General features: G+C 49.3%; 8 protein-coding genes across 8 annotated transcripts; 3 read left to right on the top strand and 5 right to left on the bottom strand.

Annotated features, from left to right (window-relative positions):
* Positions 1-167: 167 nt before the first annotated feature.
* On the bottom strand, positions 168-3,655 carry LACBIDRAFT_331353 (uncharacterized protein; the record flags this gene model as incomplete). Its single annotated transcript, XM_001885683.1, has 8 exons — positions 168-260; positions 392-933; positions 1,428-1,429; positions 1,681-1,703; positions 2,066-2,981; positions 3,033-3,294; positions 3,339-3,378; positions 3,575-3,655. The coding sequence occupies 8 exons, from the start codon at positions 3,653-3,655 to the stop codon at positions 168-170; spliced, it is 1,959 nt and encodes a 652-aa protein (XP_001885718.1).
* A 968-nt stretch (positions 3,656-4,623) lies between these two features.
* Positions 4,624-6,499, top strand: LACBIDRAFT_307040 (cytochrome P450; the record flags this gene model as incomplete). The annotated part of the gene is made up of 7 exons (XM_001885751.1): positions 4,624-4,878; positions 4,930-5,277; positions 5,333-5,626; positions 5,679-5,727; positions 5,779-6,195; positions 6,247-6,398; positions 6,449-6,499. The coding sequence occupies 7 exons, from the start codon at positions 4,624-4,626 to the stop codon at positions 6,497-6,499; spliced, it is 1,566 nt and encodes a 521-aa protein (XP_001885786.1).
* A 266-nt stretch (positions 6,500-6,765) lies between these two features.
* LACBIDRAFT_253220 (carbohydrate-binding module family 13 protein) lies at positions 6,766-7,361 on the bottom strand (the record flags this gene model as incomplete). The annotated part of the gene is made up of 4 exons (XM_001885682.1): positions 6,766-6,875; positions 6,927-7,049; positions 7,112-7,212; positions 7,264-7,361. Coding segments are annotated over 4 exons (432 nt in total), but the record flags the coding sequence as incomplete, so codon positions are not given.
* Positions 7,362-11,051: 3,690 nt separating this feature from the next.
* On the bottom strand, positions 11,052-12,616 carry LACBIDRAFT_307038 (carbohydrate-binding module family 13 protein; the record flags this gene model as incomplete). The annotated part of the gene is made up of 5 exons (XM_001885681.1): positions 11,052-11,164; positions 11,218-11,340; positions 11,403-11,503; positions 11,561-12,490; positions 12,549-12,616. The coding sequence occupies 5 exons, from the start codon at positions 12,614-12,616 to the stop codon at positions 11,052-11,054; spliced, it is 1,335 nt and encodes a 444-aa protein (XP_001885716.1).
* Positions 12,617-13,474: 858 nt separating this feature from the next.
* On the bottom strand, positions 13,475-16,716 carry LACBIDRAFT_191474 (uncharacterized protein; the record flags this gene model as incomplete). Its single annotated transcript, XM_001885680.1, is given in 8 exon segments — positions 13,475-14,140; positions 14,196-14,454; positions 14,510-14,759; positions 14,827-15,197; positions 15,210-15,728; positions 15,780-16,276; positions 16,330-16,434; positions 16,486-16,716. The coding sequence occupies 8 exon segments, from the start codon at positions 16,714-16,716 to the stop codon at positions 13,811-13,813; spliced, it is 2,562 nt and encodes an 853-aa protein (XP_001885715.1). The 3' UTR covers positions 13,475-13,810.
* Positions 16,717-17,205: 489 nt separating this feature from the next.
* On the top strand, positions 17,206-18,231 carry LACBIDRAFT_331349 (uncharacterized protein; the record flags this gene model as incomplete). The annotated part of the gene is made up of 6 exons (XM_001885750.1): positions 17,206-17,252; positions 17,361-17,364; positions 17,553-17,619; positions 17,709-17,778; positions 17,799-17,868; positions 17,965-18,231. 6 exons carry the CDS (start codon positions 17,206-17,208, stop codon positions 18,229-18,231), a joined length of 525 nt encoding a protein of 174 aa, XP_001885785.1.
* A 431-nt stretch (positions 18,232-18,662) lies between these two features.
* On the bottom strand, positions 18,663-19,826 carry LACBIDRAFT_331348 (uncharacterized protein; the record flags this gene model as incomplete). Its single annotated transcript, XM_001885679.1, has 5 exons — positions 18,663-18,696; positions 18,751-18,838; positions 18,920-19,354; positions 19,483-19,579; positions 19,680-19,826. 5 exons carry the CDS (start codon positions 19,824-19,826, stop codon positions 18,663-18,665), a joined length of 801 nt encoding a protein of 266 aa, XP_001885714.1.
* Positions 19,827-20,613: 787 nt separating this feature from the next.
* On the top strand, positions 20,614-23,283 carry LACBIDRAFT_331347 (uncharacterized protein; the record flags this gene model as incomplete). The annotated part of the gene is made up of 10 exons (XM_001885749.1): positions 20,614-20,696; positions 20,858-20,941; positions 21,152-21,260; positions 21,600-21,665; positions 21,720-21,857; positions 21,880-21,895; positions 21,935-22,041; positions 22,093-22,134; positions 22,269-22,635; positions 22,697-23,283. The coding sequence occupies 10 exons, from the start codon at positions 20,614-20,616 to the stop codon at positions 23,281-23,283; spliced, it is 1,599 nt and encodes a 532-aa protein (XP_001885784.1).
* Positions 23,284-23,869: the final 586 nt, after the last annotated feature.

The raw sequence follows: 23,869 nt of genomic DNA, 5'->3' as shown, positions 1-23,869 counted from the left end.
GTATCAATAGTCGCATAGATTCAGAAAGAAAAGTTATACAATATGTAGCAAAAAGACTAAATCTCCCCAATCTTGGACATGACATGTGATATCTCTTCTTCCCAGGAAACAACAGGCGACCCAAGTGTATCTCCCCCAGAGGTGAACAGGGATCCTCAGTCAGAGACCTAGATTCCGTAGCAGAAACTCCTTTGGTCGTCTGCTCCTCCCATATGCATGAGCCCGTAGTGTAGATCCCAGGAACTTGTGAGTCCCCATCTCTGGAAGTGAATAACGAATCCGATTCTTCACTCCCACTCAAACCCGTGCCAGTCGAATCTCCGGCTTGCCTTTCAACAGAAAAGATCCTTCGCGTAGGTCCCAACGCGGCTGCCGAGTCGCTCTCACACACTACAGCTTGGGAGGGAGTGGGAAGGAATGGCGCCGGGGGGTGGATGCTATTGGTTGATACGGAGCGAGGAGCGGAGCAAGGGCGGACGATGGTTCCAGGATCCAGACCCAGCCCAGCGCCAGGCAGGAGCGGCACCTTCGTGGGCGGGTTTAAGGAAGGGGGCAAGGCGTAACTGGGCGGAGCAGCCGGACGGGGAGGGGACATGGTGGGGACTAGGAAATTTTGTTGACCTGGAACGTGCATGGGGATGCTGTACTTCGACGAGGACTTGTTTGGTGGCAACGATAGTGCGTATTGTGGAGTAGGCGATTTGGGTTGGGATGTGTATGCTTGTGGAAGTTGCGCTAGTTTGGTGTTGTCGCCCACAGTGCGGTAAGCGGAACTCGGTGCGAAGAGACGAAAGAAGGAGAAGATGGCGGTTGTGGCGTTGTTCCCCTCAGTGTCGATAAATCGGCCATTAGAACCGCGCATCCAATGGACGAGGGAGCGCCGTTCGCGACCTAAGAGGATCGGCCTTGCGATACTTTTTAAGATGACGAACACTGTTCAGTAACAGAAATCTTCTGGCAATAAAGATATTTGAAACCCTGATAGTTGCTTGATTCGAGAAAGGGGAAATTCCCAGCCGTCAGGAGCTGGGAATTATCACTTCATGACACTAAATCATCGGACGATCGTCGCCAACATTCTTTTGTATGTTCTCTCGTACGGGAATCCCCTCGTTCGACGAGGGTTGTTCACTAGACGCAGCGCACCGACCTACATCTGTTGAGTTCGACCCATAAGTAATGTAGAAATGAGGAAGCGGTGGACCAGCTTGAAAATCGTCGCACCAATGTTTTCAAGAACCTTTGACGCAAGCTCCGTCTACTTTTCCTGGCTGTTAAGTAAAGCGACCACCTTGTTTCTCGGAGTCCTTGTTCAGAACAACGTTCTCCATTCTTCCTGTAAAGTTGGCCATCGATGTCCAAGAAAACCTCCTGTGGCCAATATGCAGGATCCTCGGGGCATTAATAAGTATGATTCGAGCACTTACCTCTAGGTATATATATTGTTGGGAGTAAGTTGGGAGCAAGTGGGAGATAATGCTTGACAAGTCAGATGAGGTCAGATGATCAGAAGACGCCATCACGTGAAACATTCGCGTCGCATTTGCTTTTTAAGTAGGTGAAGGTCTCCTGTTGCACTCTACTCTACAATTCATAACTTACAGATCGTGGTTACAGACCAGAGATGCACCTGCCTCAACGCTTGGTCGACTCCCGACATCCGAACCATCGCAAACTCACAAAGCTTCTTTACCAAGTTCTCCCTTCACGACAACAGCATCATGGATCAGTCTTCTTCTTCAATTTGTGCGATGGGTCGGTACCCTAGGTCTGCACCAAAATCGTCACGCAGTACCGCATATCATTATTCTGTCCAAGGCGCGCAAACATGGAACGCGTGATTGCGGGTGGGCCCATAACTTTCCACATTCTGTTTGATCCATCCCCTCATCCTCGCACGATGCATACTAGCCCCGCTCCCACACTTGGATCCTCGACTGTGTTGAGGAGAGGTGCCTCGTATCCTTAGACTTTTCAAAATGGGTAGAGTTGCGCATATGTCCAAAAGCGACCACTGAATTTTACGTTTGAAATGGTATGACTGGTTTTGAATAGAAAGACGTACGATTGCATTTTCTTTGGTAGGGGATTGACTCTTCGCATAAGCGTGGACCTTTTCTTCTCCCCTCGGAATGTCCTCAGAGTTTATAGATAATTCAAGAAGGGAAAGGCGTGTGGCTTTTTTGATTATGTTGGAACAATGTTTTCCAAAACACCACATTCCTTCATAACTTGAATGAACTTCAAGAGCCTCCAGAAAGGAAATATGATTCTCGAGACCTTGTTCGTAAAAGTGGATCGCAAGTTGATTGGAAACCTGTGTCGCAAGTTGATTGGACACCTGTTGAGGTGTGTGATACGATGATGTCCGAGTAAGCCTGAGACGCCGAAGACCAGAAAATGATGTTAAGTATTCGACCAAGGCAGGCTGGGCGTTGTCCGTGACAAGTTCTTGTAGGTGAATTTTCTCTGATCGCAAAGTTGACCAAATTTTTTGTGCCAAAAATTCAGGACCCTGATATTCTGTAGTTTCATCATAGGGCGAGGAGATGTTCATTATGGTGAGCGAGATCAACGATCTCAAATGGCGAAGTGCGCCAGCGTCGAATTTCACAAATAGGCCGCTCAAATTGAGATGTGTAATTTTCAAGCAAACTGAACTAGATGTCTCCGCGAGAAAGTCTTGGAGAGTTGGCGCGTACCCATCGGAGTAGTAGCCATCATCAACAATTGTGATATTCGTCAACTCCGGCTGGTTCCATCCAATCAGTCCTGCGACGGTGCGGATAACTGCGGTGCGATTATTGAAGTCAGAGATAACGGTGAATTTTTTGAGGTTGGACAGCCGCTGGAATTGCACACAGGGAGAATCTGGAGCCAACCAAACACTCAAATGAAGATCCTCCAGAGCCGGGAGTGATGCAAGGGCATCTGTGACTAGAAGAGTTGCCCACTCTGGGTCGTATTCACCCAGATCCCATCTAGTAGAGGAAGGAGTTAATATATTCTCTGAATCCTGGGACTTAACTCACATTATTTGACGAACCCCAACAAGGGAACTGATAGCGGGCAGAAGGAACAACCTAATCTTGGCTTCTTCAAAAGATATAACTCCGTCTTCGTCTGGAGATGGACATAGGTGACCTATATGGAGCTTGGTTGCATATTTAGAAGCAGACGTTGGCTTTGGTTCCGTTGTAACCAGACTCTCGACTTGAGACGAAAGACGTCTGGAGGATAAAGTGATGTTCGACAGAATTTCTGGCTCCACAGCGAAGTTGATTCGTTTGCATACTAAACGGAGAGTCTTGCAATTGTCAACCACCTGCCCAACAAACCTGAGTGAGAACGGCGGCTGGAAAACGGAATGTCGTAGAACTGGAAGCCAACATACCTCAGCACATATTTCTCGGAGAAGCTCCGTAGGCAGCGACAACAACCCGCTCATAGATAACTCAAGGTGCCGAGTTGTGTGAGTTTGCCAGTTTATCGATGGTGTGGATCAATTCCAATCAGGTCTCCGCTCGGAATTGACAAGTCAGATGATCAGAAGGCGCCATCACGTGAAACATACGCGTTGCTGAGCACTGAATGAAGCCATAGACTGAGTCAAGGCGTTCAATTCCGCGATTCGACGTTGGATGCTCAAACGCATGGTTAACGTGACGTAGCTGGACCAAGTAGAACGAATGTAGGGTTTCAGTTTATAATTTTGACGTGTCTTTAGAGGGTTAAGCACTAGCTACCTTCGGCGTTCCCAAAACAATTGGTGAGCAAGGCCGCCATAATCCCAACATGATCCTCGGCTCTCGTCTTTATCTCGGCATGTCGGCTGAACTGTATTAGCGAGCCCTTTACGGAAAGTTCAGTGAAGAACGCGTCTCAAGAGGAGCAGGAGTAGCACAGTTCACGGGAGATATTGTAAGAATAGCCCTGTACGAACGTTGTATGCTGGTCTCGTCGCTTGAGTAGAAGTTACGTACCACTTTGATAGTGCTATGGGACCAGATATGAGATGGCAGTCGACTCATCGCCCCTGGTGCCAGCCTATACGCGTCTATATGTTAGTCCACTGCAGGATGAGCGTGTCGGAAGCCAACTGCGCATTTGTCGTGACAAATCCAGCTTAAGCCATGACACAAAGCGGGCTAACGACACCGCGAAACTTGTGGAAATAATCAGGGAGGCTCAGGGGAAGCTCGTCAATGGGAAGCAGTGGGGGCCGGCGGAGTCAATGGTTATCAAAATGGACCTTCGGTCCCCGCTTGATTGCCCGGCAAAGACGTTTAAGTACTCAAAGCGCCGTCTGTTAAAAGGCCTCAAAAATTTCAGAGGCAGATAAGTCGGCGCTGAGATTGTTGAGCTGAGAACAGGTTGCGAGCAAGTTGTGAGGAAGGAATCCAAAAGGAATCGATGAGCAGAATAGAAGTGGTTTATTTATTTCGGATGATAATGCCAAGCAAAGGTTCCGAAGTTTATCCCAAATTACCGCGCTCGCCTTCAGCTTCAACTCCAAATGATACGGTCTCAGGGAAGTCTAAAAAATGTTCATGGCTTCTACGAATAAAAGGGCCGCACTAGCGTTGTGCCAATGTCTCTACCGTCGCACCAACCACTCTATCAATGTCAACGCAAGCTCATCCATTGAGTGAGGTCCCGATTCTGGGGTCTTCACAAAGTGCTGTCATTCTAGCACTCGCCATTAGTGTCGTAATCACGCTCGCTATTCGTCTCTCGCCCTCTTCTTCCAAGGGAGGTGTTTACGATCTGGGTGGCATTCCAATCCTCGCCGCGTGGCCGTTCTTTACGAAGCGGTACGATTTTCTTCGGAATCACTTTGCCTCTGGAAAGAGATATTTCCAGTTCCATGTTCTCCAAGTCAGTATACTGTGTAATATGTGCTTCTCACTGACCTTTTTTTTTTTACAGCACCGGGTCGTTGCAATTTCTGGCGAGGAGGCACGAAAGATGTTCTTCAATGAAAAGGGCCTTGGCCTCGATGAAGGCTATCGAATTTTGATGGGTGGAGCTCCCAATATTGACGATATTAGCGTTCAGCCCAAGGAAGGCCGGGTGAAAGACGCCGAGCTTGTCAAGCGAATGGCGGTGCTCTTTCGGAAGGACCGAGTCGTAGAAGGTACGGATCGTACAGACCGGCGGATGATGCGACTAACTTTTCTTCATCCAGTGCTACCAGTACTCTTCGACGATGTTCATCGTAGAATGAATGATTGGGGCAATGAGGGCACCATCAACCCTTTCAAGGAATTGTATGACGTAAATCCAACTTTCATTCTGACCTTCGTGGAGAAATTCATGCCTTTCCGCGTAGCTTGTCTTTCAAATGACCGTCCGGATGGGGGCTTGTCGAGAATTGGCAGACGACAAGGACGCCATCGAGCGCCTCACACAGCATTACTGGAATATTGAGAAGAACGCTACACCTACGGTTCTATTGCTTCCATGGCTGCCCAGTCCCGCGAAGAAAACTCAGGAAAAAGCGACAAGGGAACTCTTCACAATGTTATACAACTATGTCTATCTCCGACGCAATGCACCAACTCCGTCTACCGACCCGATTGACCTTCTTGTTGCATATGGTGATTCCAATGAAGCAATTGTCAGCGTGAGTCCTGCCATTTCTGTACCGTGCAATACAAGTTGTTAATCTAAACCAGGTTGTTATGAGCATTATATTCGCAGGCGTGATCAACACGGGTGCTGGTTGTAAGTACCGAGACGTCAACGGCCAACACCTTTATTAACCAATACCCCTAGCCTGTTGGATTCTGCTCCACCTTGCCTCCCATCCTCAATGGAAAGATAAGGTAATCAACGAACTGAAAGCCCTTGTTGCAAACCACACGAACGGGACATCCAAAGAACCGCTGCATAAGCAACTCGCGGCGATCCCCTTACACGCATGGGAGGAGGAATTACCCGCACTTGAACTTGTCATTCGCGAGACTGTCCGGCTTACTATGTCTATGACTTCTCTGCGGCGGAATCTGGGGAAAGATATCCCTTTAGCCGATACTATTATCAAAAAAGGCGACTTTCTCGCTTATTGTAATGGTGACGCCCACATGAACCCCAACATCTACACCGACCCTGAAAAGTTTGATCCTGAGAGATACAGCGAGGGAAGAGAAGAGGATCGGAAAGAAACGTTCGCCTATTTGGCGTGGGGTGTTGGTATGTCCATTCATGTCCAAATCTTTTCCCATCTAATTGACGATACATCAGGTCGTCACCCCTGCGTTGGTGTCAGAATTGCGAAAATGGAGATGAAGCTGCTCACTGCCTTGATTCTCCTCGGGTATGAATACGAATTGGTGGATGGAGCTGGCAACCGTCTTGAGAAGGTGCCGCTGCAAGATCGTAATGATATCCAACAGGTACGAAGGGCTGTCTACTCTTGTTTGTATACTCCTCATATGTCGCACAGGCCAGGCCGCTCAGTCCCTGTTACCTAAAATTCAAGCGGGTAATGGAATAAACTATTGGGTCGAGAAGACTTGCTCCAAGTCGCGGTTGAGAACACATCGTCGTTCTCAGAGAACAAAGCTTGCGACTCCCCGAACGTATGCGAATTGAAGAGCGGTAGAGACCATGGTTTAAAAGAGAGAGAAGCAATCGCAAAGTATGACAATGACATTAGTTAAATTAGTAAAGACAAGGAAAAAACAAGCTAACAGGAGAGCTAATTCGCTAATTGAGTCCATATCTCTGTAACGTAGTACCCTCCTGAATATCCGCTGCCCTTTAAGGCGTAGTGGTCCAGATCTGGTTGGGATTTCCATTGAAGCATCGGAAGATTTGCAGTTGATTTCCGTTGAAGGTCTGTCCATCGGGGAGATCAACGCATTGAGGGTCTAACGGGTGTTAAGTTTGTGAAATAACAAGTTGAAACGAAGAGGACATACGCCTTCTAGACTCTGTCGCTTTGAGCCTGATCTGATTCTGGTTCGTGAAGTCCCATATTTGAGCTGGGATAGAATCAATGCAATGCCAGATCTTCAACCTCTCGCCATTGTGGAATTGACTCGCTAGAACCCATATTCAGGTTAGCTTTCAAGGGCAATTGAAGTCGTAAGCGATAGCAACTTACGCAAGCCGGCATCCAAGCAGAAGTTCGTGCCTGTCAGCTGAACCCTCGTCGTGCCTCTGAAGATATTCCATCGTTGAGCTGAACTGCCGTTGCAGTCGAATCTAAACCGAAGAAGTCAAGCTCAGAAATGGTGAAGAGGTGAGAAAACGTACATCTGAACCGGAGTTCCATTCCGCCGTCTGTTACCCGCGACGTCCATACACTTCCTATTATTGAAGTTCGGATGGATTTGTACACCAGTAGGAGTAGGGGTGGCGGTGATAGTAACCGTGACCGTAACCGGCAGAGAAGTGTTGGTGGTAGTGGCTGTGGTTGTACTGGTAGTAGAAGTGGTTTGACCAGATGTGACCGTTGTTGTAATCGTTGTAGTCCTACGCTTAGTGGTTGTGATTGGTATGGTGGATGTCGTGGTGGTAGTAACCGTGACTGGGCCTGTCGTAGGGGTAGTTGTGGGTGTCGTGGTGGTGGTACTCGTTGTCGTGACCGGTATCCCAGAGGTGACGGTCTGAGTTTCCGTAACCGTGACCGTAGTCTGAGTTTTGACTGTAGTGGGGATTGTAGTCGACTGCGTGACGGTGATCGTAACCGGCCCTGTGGTAGGAGTTGTGGTGGTAACTGGAGTCGAGGTACTGGTAGTCGTGATACTGACTCCAGAAGTAAAGGTTTGGGTCGTTGTCACCGTGACGGTCTTGCGCGTAGTGGTTGTACTTGGGACTGTGGACGTAGACGTAACGGTAACGGTAATTGGGCCAGTAGTCGGAGTCGTAGTGGTACTAGGAGTAGTGGTGGTCGTGACACTTATTCCGGAGGTGACGGTTTGGATTGAGGTGACTGTTACAGTAGTACGGCGGGCCGTGGTCGTAGTGGGGATTGTGGTCGTGGCTGTAACGGTAACAGTGATCGGACCAGTAGTCGGAGTCGTAGTGGTACTTGGAGTCGTAGTAGTTGTAACGCTTATTCCAGAGGTGACAGTTTGAGTCGACGTCACTGTGGTAGTGGTTCTGGAAGTGGTAGTGGTGGTGGTCTGGCTAGTGGTGGGGATTGTGGTCGTGGCTGTAACAGTAACAGTAATCGGACCAGTAGTGGGAGTCGTAGTGGTACTCGGAGTCGTAGTAGTTGTAACGCTTATTCCAGAAGTGACAGTTCGAGTGGACGTCACTGTAGTAGTGGTTCTGGACGTGGTAGTGGTGGTGGTCTGGCTAGTAGTGGGGATTGTGGTCGTGGCTGTGACGGTAACAGTAATTGGACCAGTAGTCGGAGTTGTGGTGGTACTTGGAGTCGTAGTGGTTGTGACGCTTATTCCAGAAGTGACAGTTTGAGTCGACGTCACTGTCGTAGTGGTCCGGGTGGTGGTCTGGCTAGTCGTGGTAGTACTCGAAGTGGTTGTCGTAGTTGATGGAGATGTGGTTGTGGATGACGACGTTTTAGATGAAGAAGAGGTTGAGGAAGAGGTTGAGGACGACGAGGATGTGGAGGTGGAGCTGGTAGATGATGTCGAGGAGGATTTGGAGGTTGAACTAGTTGAACTGGTAGATGATGTGGAGCTGGTCGAGCTGGTGGATGACGTGGAGGAGGACTTGGACGTTGAACTAGTTGAGCTGGTAGATGATGTCGAGGAGGATGTGGAGGTTGAACTAGTTGAGCTGGTGGATGACGTCGAGGAGGATTTGGAGGTTGAGCTAGTTGAGCTGGTAGACGACGTCGAGGATGATTTGGAGGTTGAGCTGGTGGATGACGTCGTGGAAGACGAGCTTTTAGAGGTTGAGCTGGACGAGGTAGTGGATGACGGTGTAGACGAGGTGCTGGAAGTGGTCGATGAGGTCGTCGGCGGTTTAGAGGAGGAGGAAGACGAGGAGGAAGACGACGAGGTGGGAGTGACAGCAGTCGTCGACGTTGTGGCCGCAGGGCCCTGGGGGGCAGCGAGAATTGGGGCCACAGCCAAAAGGCAAAGGAGGAGCGACTTCGCCAGCATGACGGTAAATCCTGGGGAGCGAGAAGAATGGCACAATCCTCTCTTTTTTATCTGGGAATTGAGTGCCAAGCTTTGACTGCCGCGAGACAGTTCGGAGGAGAAAAGAAGGCTAATTCGAAAAAAGGAGATTATATGTATGTTCGCTCGTGGATAGAGAACGCACTTACTATCTGTTTCCGAGACTGACATTGGGCTCCTCATGATAGAGCGACGTGCTTGGTGCTCTGCCCACCATGCACACCTTGCCCGCACCTTTCTTTCGAAGCTGTGTCTATTCCAAGATGATTCAGAGGCGTTAGGAGCGGCGTCGACCCAATATTCTCCTATGGAAGCGTATACAGCCCCTGAATCCTCAGCAGAGACGGCTCGAGTCACATTCAATCTTTTGAATACGGCTTGAAGAGCCGCCGTATTAATACGGTCTTCTCAAGCCGTATTCAGTCCGTTGTGGTAGACCCCAGAGCGTCCGATCGAGTCCACATAGAAGCGGCGGGTGTGACGACATTGATTTCGCTTGGCATTAGAGGGAGGGGCCTTGTATTTTTGGTTCAACCCCGCCTCGTACACTTGTCAATATCAAAACTAATGGATAGAGTCGGGGAAGCATAGCCTCCCAGTTTGATCCCTGCTACGGACGCCGTTCAAAGTTGAATCGCCCAACTTGACATTTTTTGGACGTACCGATTGGTTCCTTTGACTACACGCTTTTCAGCATGATGTGAAAGGTTACTAGTAAGCCAACAAGGACATTGCACGCGCGCCGCATTGGAGAGGGACAAGTTTGTTCGAACACTTGTGAATCTCGCAGCCATCTAGAGAAGCAACGCTTTCGTCCAATCTCTCCGATGATGCTGTAAACCTTAAGTTGCTCATTTTGAAGTTCTATCCAAGGCTTTGTCCAATCTCTGCGATGGCACCGTAAAGCTGAAGTCGCTCGTTTTGAAGTTCAAAAGTACTTACCCGCATGTTGGATTAGCTCTCCAAAACCCTCTTCTCGTCGCACGAGAGACTCCACGATTCACACAAGGCCTGGTTTAACCACTTGTCCACGTCAAAGCCCCGCACTCGCCAATCGGGAAACAGAAACTTCCCCGCCTAACCATTGCTGAGGGTAAGCAAGTAGTACAGTAAGAATTAACTCGCCCAACTTGGCGGTCGAAAGTACTTACCTGAGCTTGGTTCGAAAAGATTCTTCAGTCTGCAAACTTCAAGGCGCACGATGTGCAGGCAAATAGGCTACGAGGACCGTATAAGGCTGAAAGGAAGTGATCACCGTCGGCGTACATGACACAAAACGTTTGCCACAGGCTCGAGCTCATGACTGTTCTCGAACAAAAGCTGTAAACCTGAAGTCGCTCATTTTTAAGTTCCATCCAAGGCTTTCGTCCAATCTCTGCCATGGCACCGTAAAGCTGAAGTCACTCGTTTTGAAGTTCAAAAGTACTTACCCGCATGTTGGACTTCTCCGGGACCCTCTTCAACTCGTCGCACGAGAGACTCCACTTGGACTCCACGATTCACATAAGGCTTGGTTCAACCACTTGTCCACGTCGGAGTCCCGCACTCGCCAGTCAGAGAAAACCTCCCTTGCTGAGGGTAAAGTAGTACAGCAAAATTAACTCGCCCAACTTGGAGTTCGAAAGTGCTTACTAAGCTGAGGTTGGTTCGAAAAGGTTTTTCAGTCTGCAAACGTCAAGGCGCACGATGTGCAGGCAAATACACTACGAGAACTATGTAAGGCTGAAAGGAACTGATCACCGTCAGCGTACATGACACGAAATTTTTGCCACAGGCTCGAGCTCATCACTGTTCTCGAACAAAAAAGCCTTGTACCCCAGATACTTCCTTTTTTGGAACAGCTGCAACGTGCTTGATACTTAGAAGGCAAAACAAGATAACAGGAGAGCTAATTCGCTAATTGAGTCCATATCTCTGTAACGAAGTACCCTCCTAGATATCCGCTGCCCTTTAAGACGTAGTAGTGTTGGTAATGGTCCAGATCTCGTTCGGAATTCCGACATTGAGGCATTGGTAGGTTTGCAGTTGAGTTTTGTTGAAGGGCCAATCAACGCATTGAGGGTCTGACGGGTGTTAAATTTCTGAATGAACACAAATTGAAACGAAGAGGACATACTCCCTCCTGCCTCTGTCGCTTTTAGCATGATCTGATTCTGGTTCGTATAATCCCATAGTTGAGCTGGGATAGAGTCGATGCACCGCCGGATATTCAACTGGTCGCCATTGACGAAGACGTTCGCTAGAACCCATGCAACATTAGCTTACAAGGGCAAAATGGAAGTTGTAAACGAGGGAACTTACACATGCCAGCATTCAAGCAGAAGTTCGTGCCTGCAAGTTGAACCCTCGTGACGCCTCTAGCGATAATCCATCGTTGAGATGAACTGCCATTGCAGTCGGATCTAAACCAAGAAAGTAAATCAAAATCACGAAGAGAAGTCCGAGGCAAAAAAACGTACATCTGAACCGGAGTTCCATTCTGCCGGATGTTACCCGCAACGTCCATACACTTATTGCTGAAGTTGTTATGGATTTGGAAACCAGTAGGAGTAGGGGTGGCCGTTATAATATGCGTAGTGGATGTATTTCGGACTGTGGTCGTAGACGTGACGGTAACAGTGATTGGGCCAGTAGTCGGAGTCGTAGCAGTGCTGGGAGTAGTAGTGGTCGTGACACTTATTCCGGAGGTGACGGTTCGGATTGAGGTCACTGTGGTAGTGCGGCGGGCCGTGGTAGTAATGGGGATTGTGGTCGTGGCTGTAACGGTGACAGTGATCGGACCAGTAGTCGGAGTCGTAGTGGTACTTGAAGTCGTAGTGGTTGTGACGCTTATTCCAGAAGTGACAGTTCGAGTCGATGTCACTGTGGTAGTGGTCCTAGTAGTGGTCTTGCTAGTCGTGGTAGTACTCGAGGTGGTTGACGTAGTTGAGGGAGATGTGGTTGTGGGTGACGATGTTTTAGATGAAGAAGAGGTTGAGGACGACGAGATTTTGGAGGTGGAGCTGGTAGATGATGTCGAGGAGGATTTAGAGGTCGAGCTGGTTGAACTGGTGGATGACGTCGTGGATGACGAGCTTTTAAATGTTGAACTGGATGAGCTAGTGGATGACGGTGTCGACGAGGTGCTGACAGTGGTCGATGAGGTGGTCAGCGGTTTGGAGGAGGAAGTCGACGAGGAGGAAGACGACGAGGTGTGAGTGACAGAAGTCGTCGACGTTGTGGCCGCAGGCCCCTGGGGGGCAGCGAGAATCGGGGAAGCAGCCAAAATGCAAAGGAGAAGCGACTTCGCCAGCATGACGGTAAATCCTTGGCAGCGAGAAGAATGGCAGCATTCTGTCTTTTTGTGCCAAGCTTTGACTGCCGCGAGACAGTTCGGATGAAAAAGGAGGCTAATTCGAAAAAAAGAGATTATGTGTATGTTCGCTCGTGGATAGAGAACGTACTCACTATCTGTTTCCGAGACTGACATTGGGCTCCTCACCATAGAGCGACGTGCTTGGTGCTCTGCCTACCATGCGCACCTTTCTTTCGAAGCTGTGTCTATTCCAAGATGATTCAGAGCGTTAGGAGCGGTGTCGACCCAATATTCTCCTATGGAGGCGTATACAGCCCCTACATCCTCAGCGAAGTGCGACAATGCCTATAGGAAACGGCTCGAGTTATATAGCCGTTGTGGTCGACCCCACAGCGAGTCCACCAGAAGCGCACGACATTGATTTCGCTTGGCATTGTATCTTTGGTTCAACCCCGCCTCGTACACTTGCTAATATCAGAGAATGGATAGAGAAGAAGAACATCCCCGCCTAACCATTGCTGCGGGTAAGCAAGCATTACCGTAAGAATTAACTCGCCACAACTTGGAATTCGAAAGTACTTACCTGAGCCTGAGGTTGGTTCGATAAGGTTCTTCAAGCGGCCTGCAACTTTCAAGGCGCACGATGTGCAGGCAAATACGATACGAGGAACGTATAAGGCTGAAAGGAGATCATCGTCCCGCGCATGCCATGAACTTTGCAAGGAGTTTGAGCACCTCTAGCTCATGGCTGTTCTCGCAAAAGTGCTTACCTGAGATTGGTTCGATAAGCGGCCTGCAAACTTCAAGCTTCAAGGCGAACGATGTGCAGACAAATACGCTGCAAGAAACGTGTAAGGCTGAAAGGCGTCGGTGCACATGACACGAAAATCCTTGCGAGGAGTCCCAACACAGGCTCAAGCTCATGGCTGTTCTCGAACAATGTGCAACCCAGATACTTCCTTTTTTAGAACCTCTCCAAATTCCTTCAACGTAGTACTCGATAGCAGAACATCAATTAAACATTGAAGAAAAACATGCGTTGCGTGAAGTGGTTGGTATGCGTGAGGAGAAGGGGGAGGAGGAGCAAAAAATATCTGGATCAACTGCGATGAGTCGGATGGGGGGAGCAAATGTCAACTACTTCAACCACTGGGAATAATACACTAGCTGCGATCGAGAGCAATAAAATGAAGGGGGAAAAGGGAAGCTGGGGATGGATGGGTAGGTATCTGACATAAGCTGAAGCCTGCGCTTGCACCCATGGAATAAATAGAAAACCGAGAATAAAAACTTGACTCGAACTTGACTCTGAGGACTTGAACTTGAGCCTGAACGCACGACCACCTGAATGGAAGAGCCTCCAGCACCTTGGCCGCCAACGACCTAACATCGTCATCGGACATCTCCACCCATCTCAACGGAGGGAAACCTTGGAAGACTTGGTGCCCATCTCCACCTCCGCATTGTTGACGAGCGCCTCTCCCATCGCCTCACTCTCTTCAATCGCCCCCCCACTAGCACTGGCCGTCCTTATGCTCACCAAAACCTCCTTGCAATACTTCAGCTTATCAACCAAGCGCTGTACAAACTTCGCTTGCTCCGGGTCCTGGTTCGACGGAGGAGAAAGGGATTGTGCAATGATCTCGCTCAACGTCCACCGCGTCATCTTGTAGTGCTTGTCAATATGGGTGACCAAGAGTCCATGGGAGGAGAGGATGAGCTTGGAGTGGTCGTAGAAGTTGAACTGCGCCTCATCAATATCCAAAACTCAGAAAGAAGAAGGGGGGGAACAAACAAACCTGGAGAACCTCATGGCTCAGCTTGAACACGATAACATGCTTCATCCTCAAATACTTCTGCACCCACTCCATCCCCTTCTGCCTGCCCACATCCTCAAAGGTATACTCGTACTCGCCGTACAGCCTATCCATGATATACCGCTCAAAGTGTTTCAGCAGGTACACCTTGCTCTTCAGCTCGTCCGGGTACGTGTCCACCGTGTAGGACTTGCGCACGAATATCGTTCCGTGTCGCCTGGAGGTGACGTAGTCGAAGTGTCTGCAGAAACCGCATCATCAATATCTGGAACCAACCAACAAGGACGAAGACGTACACTTTATCGGGGCTCAACACCAAACTGGTACTATCGTTGAAATGGACTCCGACGCTCCCGTCCGTCAGTGCGTATCCCATGCCATACTTATTGCAGTAGTCCACCCAACTGACGATGAACACCTTCTCTTCAGGAAGGGGCAGGTGCGCATCTGGGGTGCGGAATACTTTCCCTGCAGCTTTGGCGTCAAAGGCAATGGAGAGGATGTGGGCAGCTGCGTCGAATCCATTTGGTTTGGGGGGTGGAAGGGCTGCAGTCGGAGGGGCTATCAGCGAGTCAGCAAGGGGAAAGAAGAAGTAGGGCTGAGAAGCACCGACCTGTCGTCACCGGGAGGTTCTCCTTCTCCCTCCCAACACCAACCCTAACACGGTCCTCTTTCCTCACAACATCCTTCCTCTGCATACTCGGTCCAGACGCCACAGACGGAGGAGGAACGTTCTCTCTCCCCATAGCACCCACATGCCTTTCCCTCTCCTTCTCCTTCCTAGGCTGCTGGACAGGTTGTTGCTCCCCCTCATACTCCTCCCTAACAGGCGCCATCTGCGCAACAATCCGCGCCTTCTGCGCCTCCAACTCCTTTTTCCTCAGCCTCGCTTCCTCCTCCTCCTGTTCGTCCTCCTCCATCCTTCTCTTCCGCAGTCCGCCCTCTTCTTCCACAATCCCTCCGTCAAGTCCACGTGTAACAGTTCTCCTGCCCAACGGGCTCTCCTTCACCGCTTGCAACTTCCTCAACAACTGGTTTTCACGCGCACTGGAAGCCGCACCACTGGGTCCAGTGGGATTGCCCATGAGCAAAGGCTGCCTCGCCGAGCTTAGCAGTGCCGAGATAGGCGAGCCAGGCTGAACGGCCTTCTGGAACTCCTTCTCCTGCTGTGCGATGCTGGTGGTGATGCTCTTGCTCGCTGCAATGCCTCCAGACGCAGAAGCCGGCATCGTCGCCATGGGGTACTCCTCGTCCAACAGCGCGTACTTTCTCAGGCGCTTCAAGTTGGTGTCCGACACGGATTTGGATATGTGTCTAAAGTCCGGGGTGCCATCGTGTGCAGATGTGGGGATGTATGAGGGGACGGGGCCTTGTGTGAAGAATGCGTGGTCGACGATTTCGTGCAGGGTTGGACGTTGTGAGGGATTGGGAGTCAGGATTTGTTGGATGAGGTGTTGAACTGCCCCGGAGATGACGCGGTCTGTGGGGAATTCGTATTCGTTGTCGCGGATGCGCCTGAAGTCACACATCAAAATGGGAAATCAAGAATTAAATCGAAAAGCTTACTTGTAAATGGCTTTGACGTCTTTGGTCTGGAAGGGAGGACGGCCGACGACGAGTGTGTACAAGATGACGCCAATAGACCATGTATCAACCTCGAAGCTGTGTCCGTTCGCAGTGTCGAACAACACCTCGGGTGCGATATAATTTGGGGTGCCGCAAATGGTCTTCTTCCTCTCCCCAGGGTTCTCGATGAGTGCGGCGAGGCCAAAGTCGCCCACCTTGATGTTCATGTTCCCGTCGAGGAACAAATTGCCGAGCTTGAGGTCGCGGTGGATGACCTGGTGGGCGTGCATGTAGTGGCAGGCACCGATGAGCTGGACCATGAAGAAGCGGGACTCTGGCTCGGAGAAGCGGCGACGGCGGCGGAGCATGTCCATGAGGGAACCAGAGGGGCAAAGTTCGAGAGTCATGTAGACGTTGTCATCGTCTTCGAAGCATTCTTGAAAATTAACGATGTTGGGGTGCTGTAGGGATTTGTGAATCTTAATTTCTGCGTAAAGCTGAGGGCGTGTGTTAGTTGAGCGTTCTGAGGTAACAGAGAGAGAGTAATTACTTTAGTTTTCGCCTTTTTCGTTTTGAGTGAAGACTTGGTGACGACCTTGCACGCTAGTCGGTGTCCGCGTACGTCCTTGACTTCGTATACTCTCGCAAAACCACCCTAAAATAGATTCTAGTTCGTATTTAGAAAAAGGAAATTAGGAGAACAGACCTCGCCGAGAAACCCCACACGGTTGAACTGGAGTCTCCCCGACTGGTCAGTGATAATCTTAGGTGGCGAGGGTGGCGTCGTCTTGCTGTTCTGCCTAGGCAACGGCGGCGACGATGGAGCCTTTGGAGGAGGTTTTGGTGGTTCTTGGTGGTTGACAGGCTTGTGGTGGTTGACTGGAGCATTTGTGAGTGGGTGACGACGTGAAGGGCCCTGCGGGGGTGCTGCGGGCATGCGATTGTACTGGACTGGGTACATTTCTTGAGGTTGGCCTAACGCCGTTTGAAGAAATTCTGGTTGAGGTGGCTGGTAAAAGTTAAAACATGCGGCAATCGCGTTGTTTGACCACGTGCATGTTCAACGAAATGGTCATGTGGTCGTGTTGCATGACATCACATCGCGTCCAACAATCTAATTGTCTGCGTGTCAATTCACATTCCGAGTAGCTGCCGGACCAACGAGAATGCAGCCATTTAAAGTTAAAAAGGCGATTCGAGGTCAGCTGTGAAAAGTGGTAAGTTTTCGATGTTTTTTCGTCATATTTTCACTACAACGTACAACGGACCAGCGGAACCTCCCCATAAAATTCCTATCGACGACAAACGAGTTCTACCTACCAAGTCTAACAAAACCAAACAATGGCTTCTTCTTCTTGCCAACTTCGTGAAACACGCTAAATCAGAAACTTACCTAAAAGCAGAAAACTTACTGACAAGCACGAAAATGCAGAGACTTTTGCAACCACAAGTTGGAATGGCTAGATTTGAGAGGTAAGTGTGTGAATACCCGCATAACGGCAAAACTAACGCTTACTAACGTTTACTTTGAAGTTCATGCATTAGAAGTTAACAATGAACTGACGCGGAAGACACTTATAGTTTAGTGAGTGATGTAGCAAACACGGCGAAGCAATCACGAGCGTCAACGACCTTCAAAAGCAGTAAGTAATCACTTAGCACTCTAACAACGTAAAACTCACTCAAATTTGAAAGGTACAACGCACGGCATGTTTGAAGAAGATCAACGCCGTACCCAGCACGTTTGGCGGACGTTGCTGATACGTCCTGAAGACCTTGGCGTGGATTGGCGGCGATAACTTCGTGGCGAAACAAAGCTTCAAACGGCTAAATGTGAAAGGTAAGTCCGTGGATACTCGCATAACAACAAAAGTCAACGACTTACTTTGAAAAGTCGACAGTAGACTCAACAACGGACTCGTGTTGAAGGCGGCTACGGACGTTGCAAATGCCGGGAAACCTTCGCAATGGTCACGCACGTAAACGACCTTCCAAAAAAGTAAGTAATCACATCAGCAGTAAAGGAAACCAGAACTCACCTATATCCAAGGGTTACAACATGCGGCCAATTCCACGACGTCCCAAACAGGTTTGGCGGACGTCGATACGTCGTGGCGGGCTTTGGAGAAGCGAACTTTGGCATGCGGCGACGTGTCTTTAGTGAACGGCTGTAAATCGTGGCTAGGTTGGAGGATTCCTGAAGCTGAACGGTGGCGTACGACCGTTTTGCGGACGACGATACGTCGTCTTGGGACCAAGGGGTGCAGGACGTTGTGGGACAGTCCGAACGGCTGTACCTCGTGCCGAAGCCTGGCGGATCGATGGCGACGTTGAAGGGTTCCTGAAACTAAACGGTGGCGCACTACCGTTTTGCGGACGACGATACGTCGTCTTGGGACCAGGAGGGGTGCAGAACGTTGTCGAACAGTCGGAAAAAGTCGAGGTAGGATAATACATCGGAGGTGATGTGTTTCAGAGGCTGGAGGGTGGTGCGCGTCCGTTTTGCGGATGACAATACATCGTTTTAAGGCCTGGAGTGGTGGGAAACGATTGAATAAAAAAATCAGCGTGATCCACGTTTCGCGGAAGACGATATATCGTTTTCCAGCCTAGGAGGGTAGGCTGGTAAAACTCACTCATATTTCAACGGGCGGCATGTTTTCGAGACATCAACGCCGTCCCTAGTACATTTGGCGGATGTCGATACATCTTGAAGAACCTCGGCGTGGATTGGCGGCAATAACGTGGCAAAACAAAAATTCAAACGCTAAATATCAAAGGTAAGTCTATAGATGGTCGTATAACAACAAAGGCTTACGACTTACTTTTAAATTCCGACACTAGACTCGTCACAACTCCACGACGGACTTGCGTGAAGGGCGGCTAGGGTACTAAACCTTCGGAAGGTGGCAACAACCTACTTAAAAAATGTAAGTAATCTCCTCAGCACTGAAAGCAATGCAGAACCCACCTATTTCCGAAACCTACGACACGCCCATATGGCAAAACATCGACGACATCCCACGCAGATTTCTCGGACGTTGATACATCCTGGGAAGCTTGGGAGGACGTGGCGACGCAAGGAAATAATTGAATGACAATGGTACATTGAACCATTTGCTATATCTCCACAAATTGACAGTCGTTCCAGCCCACAACGTCGATTAAAAATAAGAGAAGAGTTCCGGGAAGACCACGTCGTGCCCATATAGTGACCGCCGGAAGTCGATGGATTGCGTTGAGGGAAGGCAAGACGGTGATGACTCTGAACGAATCTAGAAGCTGGAGAGGGGCATGCCACCATTTTGCGGAAGACGATATGTCGTCTTGGGGGCAACGCCGAGCGTGCAGGGTCATGTGGAGCAGTCGGAAAACTCGAGGAGGGATTTCGGAGGCTGGAGGGTGGTGGGCGTCCGTTTCACGGACGACGATACATCGTTTCAGGGCATGGACTCGGTGCACGCCGGGACATTGTGCAAAAGTGGGGAAGGGTTGAATAAAAAATTCATCGTGTTCGCATCCAATTCGCATCGGTGCACATGTGTTTTGCGGAAGACAATATATCGTTTTCGTGCCTAGGGACATGTAGGATGGCGGTGGCTGTTGATAAAGTGAAAGGAGGACAAGGGCAGGCTAAAAGTAATTCAGTCTTGCTTGCTTGAACGTTCGTGGACACTAACATACCTTTGCAGACTCAACGTACCCCCGTTTGGTGGACGTTGGTATATATAGTCAAGATGCCAGATGTAGGCAATGGTCGACAATAGCAATTGCAGCGAGTCTACGAGCACACGAGAACTCTGATAGATTGGTAAGTATCATCCACACATTATTGAAAAGATGAACGACTTGCATTGTATTTGAAAAAAGCCCAGCGTCACAGTGCTTCGCACTGCTCACCTCAAAGCCATCCTTTGTTTGACACAAGGCCTTCTTCACTTGACTACGAGGCTTTGACTCTGGGCCAGTGGTCCGCTCGCCGCGGGGCCAAAACTTGAGAAAAAGCATACAAATCTTTGAAAAAAATGTCAGTACCAGGCCATACATTCTGAATATCCAAAAGACAAACACTCATTCAAGGGGGTAGCGGGACGTGGATCCCGCACCAAGGGTAGGAGGGGGGGTGTCCGGCCGAAGGCCGAAAAAAAAAAGTGACACCCCATCAATTTTCAGATTTTGAAGGGCAGCAACATTCCAGCTTCGGACACGGACGGTCCAAACCAAGAGTACTATCACCTACGTCGACACACCCTACACTCCCCACGCCGCCCCAGGCCAAGTGCCTCTTCCTTCTCTGAATGAGTTACACCACTCGGACGCTTCACTTTCTTTCTCGGCCTACACATTAAAGAGTCACTTTTGAAGATTTATCACATGCACAGTAATGAAGAAATGCCCTCTCATTCTGTACCGTCAGTAGCCGTCAGTGTAGCTACTTACCCAGGATGATCCGTCTTTAAACAAGCTTTTTCAATATCATGCTAGCACAGGCCCGTTATATGCATCTTCAGTGGACTCGACTTAGCTTAAACTTAGTTTACGGCCAACCGCCTGTGCGCAGTTGACTTGTTACATGGAAATATTTTGAATTCAAAAAAAAAGAAAAAAATGAGTGTGGGAAAAACATACTTCATTAGGAAGGTAATGGTGGGGGGGTGTCAGGCAGAACCCTGAAAAAAAAATAACGAGTGTTGGTCTCTTTTCCACATTCCGCCACCCCCTTGCACTCATTAAAAAGAAACACAGGTCCTCGAGGTGCTGTGCACCTCTCGCAACGGCCCCAGACGACAACGGGTGACAGCTGGGGGATACACAATTACACATAGCAGCGAATATGTTGATGACGAAGCATCGGTTGAAAGCAAAGAGGTCCGCTCGCTGCTGGGCCAAAACCTTGGAGGCTAGACATAGTGTGCTGTAAGCTGATATCGGGTTTGTGGGTAGAAGGAATATTGTTGCTGAATATGCCCACCAAATCATATAGGCTGTGGCATGCTTGAGAGGATACACCTGGCATGGCGTTGGCTGATATCGGGTTTGTGGGTGGAAGGAATATTGTTGCTGAATACGTCCACCAGATTATATAAGCTGTACCACCTTGAGTACTGGCCTATGCTTGAGAGGATAGACCTGGCATGGCGTTGGCTGATAACAGGGCTTTTGTGGGTAGAAGGAATATTGTCACTGAATACGTCCATCAAATTGAATAGGCTATATTGATGTATGACCTGACTTGACACAGAAGGAACTGCTGAGGAGAATAAGGGATTTTTTGGCATGGTCAATGATGAACAAAATACCTGAGATGAATGGGTGGATAGCACATGTTCAATGCTTTTGACAAATAAGGGTGCATGAAAAATAAAACATAGGGAGGAGTGGCATTACGACACCCTAGGAAGAGGAGAGAAGGATATGACTGGGTTAAAAGTTCCAGAGCTTTTATACCTGGAGATGCCAAGTCCTACGGGGATCTGCGAGGTATGTAATGATTTGTTGAAATTTTCTGACTTGCTGGTTATTTTCGCGACGGCCTGGGCAAGCAACCCTATTTCCGTCACTGATCCCACTGACTTGCCCGATCAGACATTTTTGTACCTCAAGTTTTTGGCATCCCATACTGAAATCCTGCCGGAATTGCTAATTTTGATAGATACAATGTAAAGCCTTTCGGTTATTAGTTCAAAATTGACTTGATGCTTTGAATTCCGGTCACTTATTTGTATTGTGTGAATTTACCATTTGTATTCATAATCTTTACCACTACCACATTTTTTAAACAAAACGAACTCGACTATCCTGAACAAGTATATCTTGCAGGGATTGGTCCAAGAGTTGGACTCTCGGACATTATGGGATGAGTACGGCATTGATGAGGATATCACGGTGGGTTGACTGTTCAATATTTATCATTCATGAGTTACTTACAATCTCATTTAGCCATTTACATACCATTTTCCACGAGCTGACATCCATGAGCTGTTGTCTGCAGATCTGCTGCACCAGCTCATCAAGGGGACTTTCAAGGACCACCTCGTTCAATGGGTTGGCAACTACCTGTACCTTGAACATGGTGAGGTGTGCACTAACGAGATCTTAGATCAAATTGACCGTCGGTAAGTTTTTATTTGGACAACACTACAAGTTTTCTAAAGCAAAGTTTAGTATCGCAGCAGCACCTGCATTCCCTGGTATCCACTGCTTCCCTCATGGCCGACGTTTCAAGCAATGGATGGGAGATGACTCCAAGGCATTGATGAAGGTAAGTCTTAAGCACAACATCACCTACCATCTTCCTGACTTCAACCTATAGGTTTACCTGCCAGCTATATCAGGATTTGTACCCACCAAAATGGTGCAGTGCATTTCCGCATTTCTGGATGCATGCTACATCGCCCGCTGAGCTGATATCACAGAGGATTCACTCCAGGAGCTTGAGGCAGCCATCAAGAGGTTCCATACCCATCGCGAGATCTTTCGCACATCCAGTGTCCCGGTGTCCATCCAACTGGCTTCAACCTCCCTCGTCAACACTCCCTTGTCCACCTAATCAAGCAGATCCAGGAGTTCGGTGCTCCTGGAGGACTCTGCTCATCTATCACTGAATCTTGCCACATCACTGCCGTCAAGAGGCTGTGGCGCCGCTCTAATCGATATGAGGCCCTTGGCCACATGTTGCTCACTAACCAACGCCTTGACAAGCTCATCTGCACTTGTGCTGATTTCGTCACACATGCCATGTTACCTCCAACTCATGTGCCACCCCCAAAACCAGTCCTTATCCCTGACGACGATGGCGATGTGGGAGTGATTGATGAATATGTAGCTGGGAACGTTACCCTTGCTAGGACTAGAGGTGCGTGTTCACAGTTACTATTTTCTGAGGCTTGCCATTTACCTTGGTTTCTTTGTTATAGCACATACCTATCCTCGCGGCCTCAAGGACCTGGCTCAACATATCCAGCACCCAGAGCTCATTGAGCTCACCCAACATTTCCTTTATGACCAACTACACACAAATGATGGCACCTCGTCAGCCAATGTTCCCCTACAACAATGTCCTCACCCATCCAGCAAAATCTCGGTGTTCCATTCCGCGGTCGCCACATTCTATGCACCTAGCGACAAGTCCAGCATCAGGGGCATGAGGACTGAACACATCCGTTCAACCCCTTCATGGCAGAAGCAAGGGCTGCGATATGACTGTGTGCTGGTTGTCGACGATGAAGACAAGCCCGGAATTCAGGGGATGAGTGTGGTCAGGGTCAACCTTCTCTTCTCATTTACCCATGATGTGAAGACATACTCCTGTGCCTTCGTTGAATGGTTTAAACATGTCGGTGCAAGGCCTGACCCTGAGACGGGTATGTGGAAGGTCAAGCCTGACACATACAGAAACAGCCAGCGTATCATCTCTGTTCTCCACCTAGACACCTTCCTTTGTGGTGCTCATATTCTACTGGTGTTTGGGAGAGATTACGAGGTCTTATCAGTGCCCCCCTAATTCCTGCAGGATTCTGGTCATTCCTGTGGATTCTGGTGGATTCCAGAGGAATGAAATTTGGCAGGGAGTCCTGCTATTTTCTTCATTCTGGTGCTTTACCATTCTGGTGGAATTTCGGCATTCCGGAATTGTGACCAGAATGGTCCCCGGATTGGCAAAAATGGAATGCACAACCGGAATCCAGTTTGTTGTTTGTTTGGCAACGGCTTTCATGCTTGTCCAAACACAACCCTCTCTCCTCCCACCACCACCAACGTCCCCGCTCCTCGTAAATGCGCGCCCGCTACCCACCCACGCCACGTCACCATGGTCACCTGTGGCCACCACTGCCCACAAACGTCGTCGACCACGAACAACAACCACGTCAACAACAACGCGGCAACGCCATGTCAGCAAGCAAATGAGCCCCGGTGAGGTTGAGGCGACGAAAATGGACCGTGAGGGACGACCACATCAACACACAACCACCATGACCACGCCCACGGACCACGACATGCCCCACGACGTCAACGGACGGCCACGTCAACAGACGCCAACGCCAACAACGACACGAACACGCCAATGGACGCCCACGTCAACAGATCAC

The sequence above is a fragment of the Laccaria bicolor genome, genomic scaffold (assembly GCF_000143565.1).
Source record: "Laccaria bicolor S238N-H82 LACBIscaffold_33 genomic scaffold, whole genome shotgun sequence".
In the NCBI taxonomy this organism is placed as follows: domain Eukaryota; kingdom Fungi; phylum Basidiomycota; class Agaricomycetes; order Agaricales; family Hydnangiaceae; genus Laccaria; species Laccaria bicolor.
The sequence above is the reverse complement of the archived record's forward strand: the minus strand, read 5'-3'. Positions and strand labels throughout refer to the sequence as shown.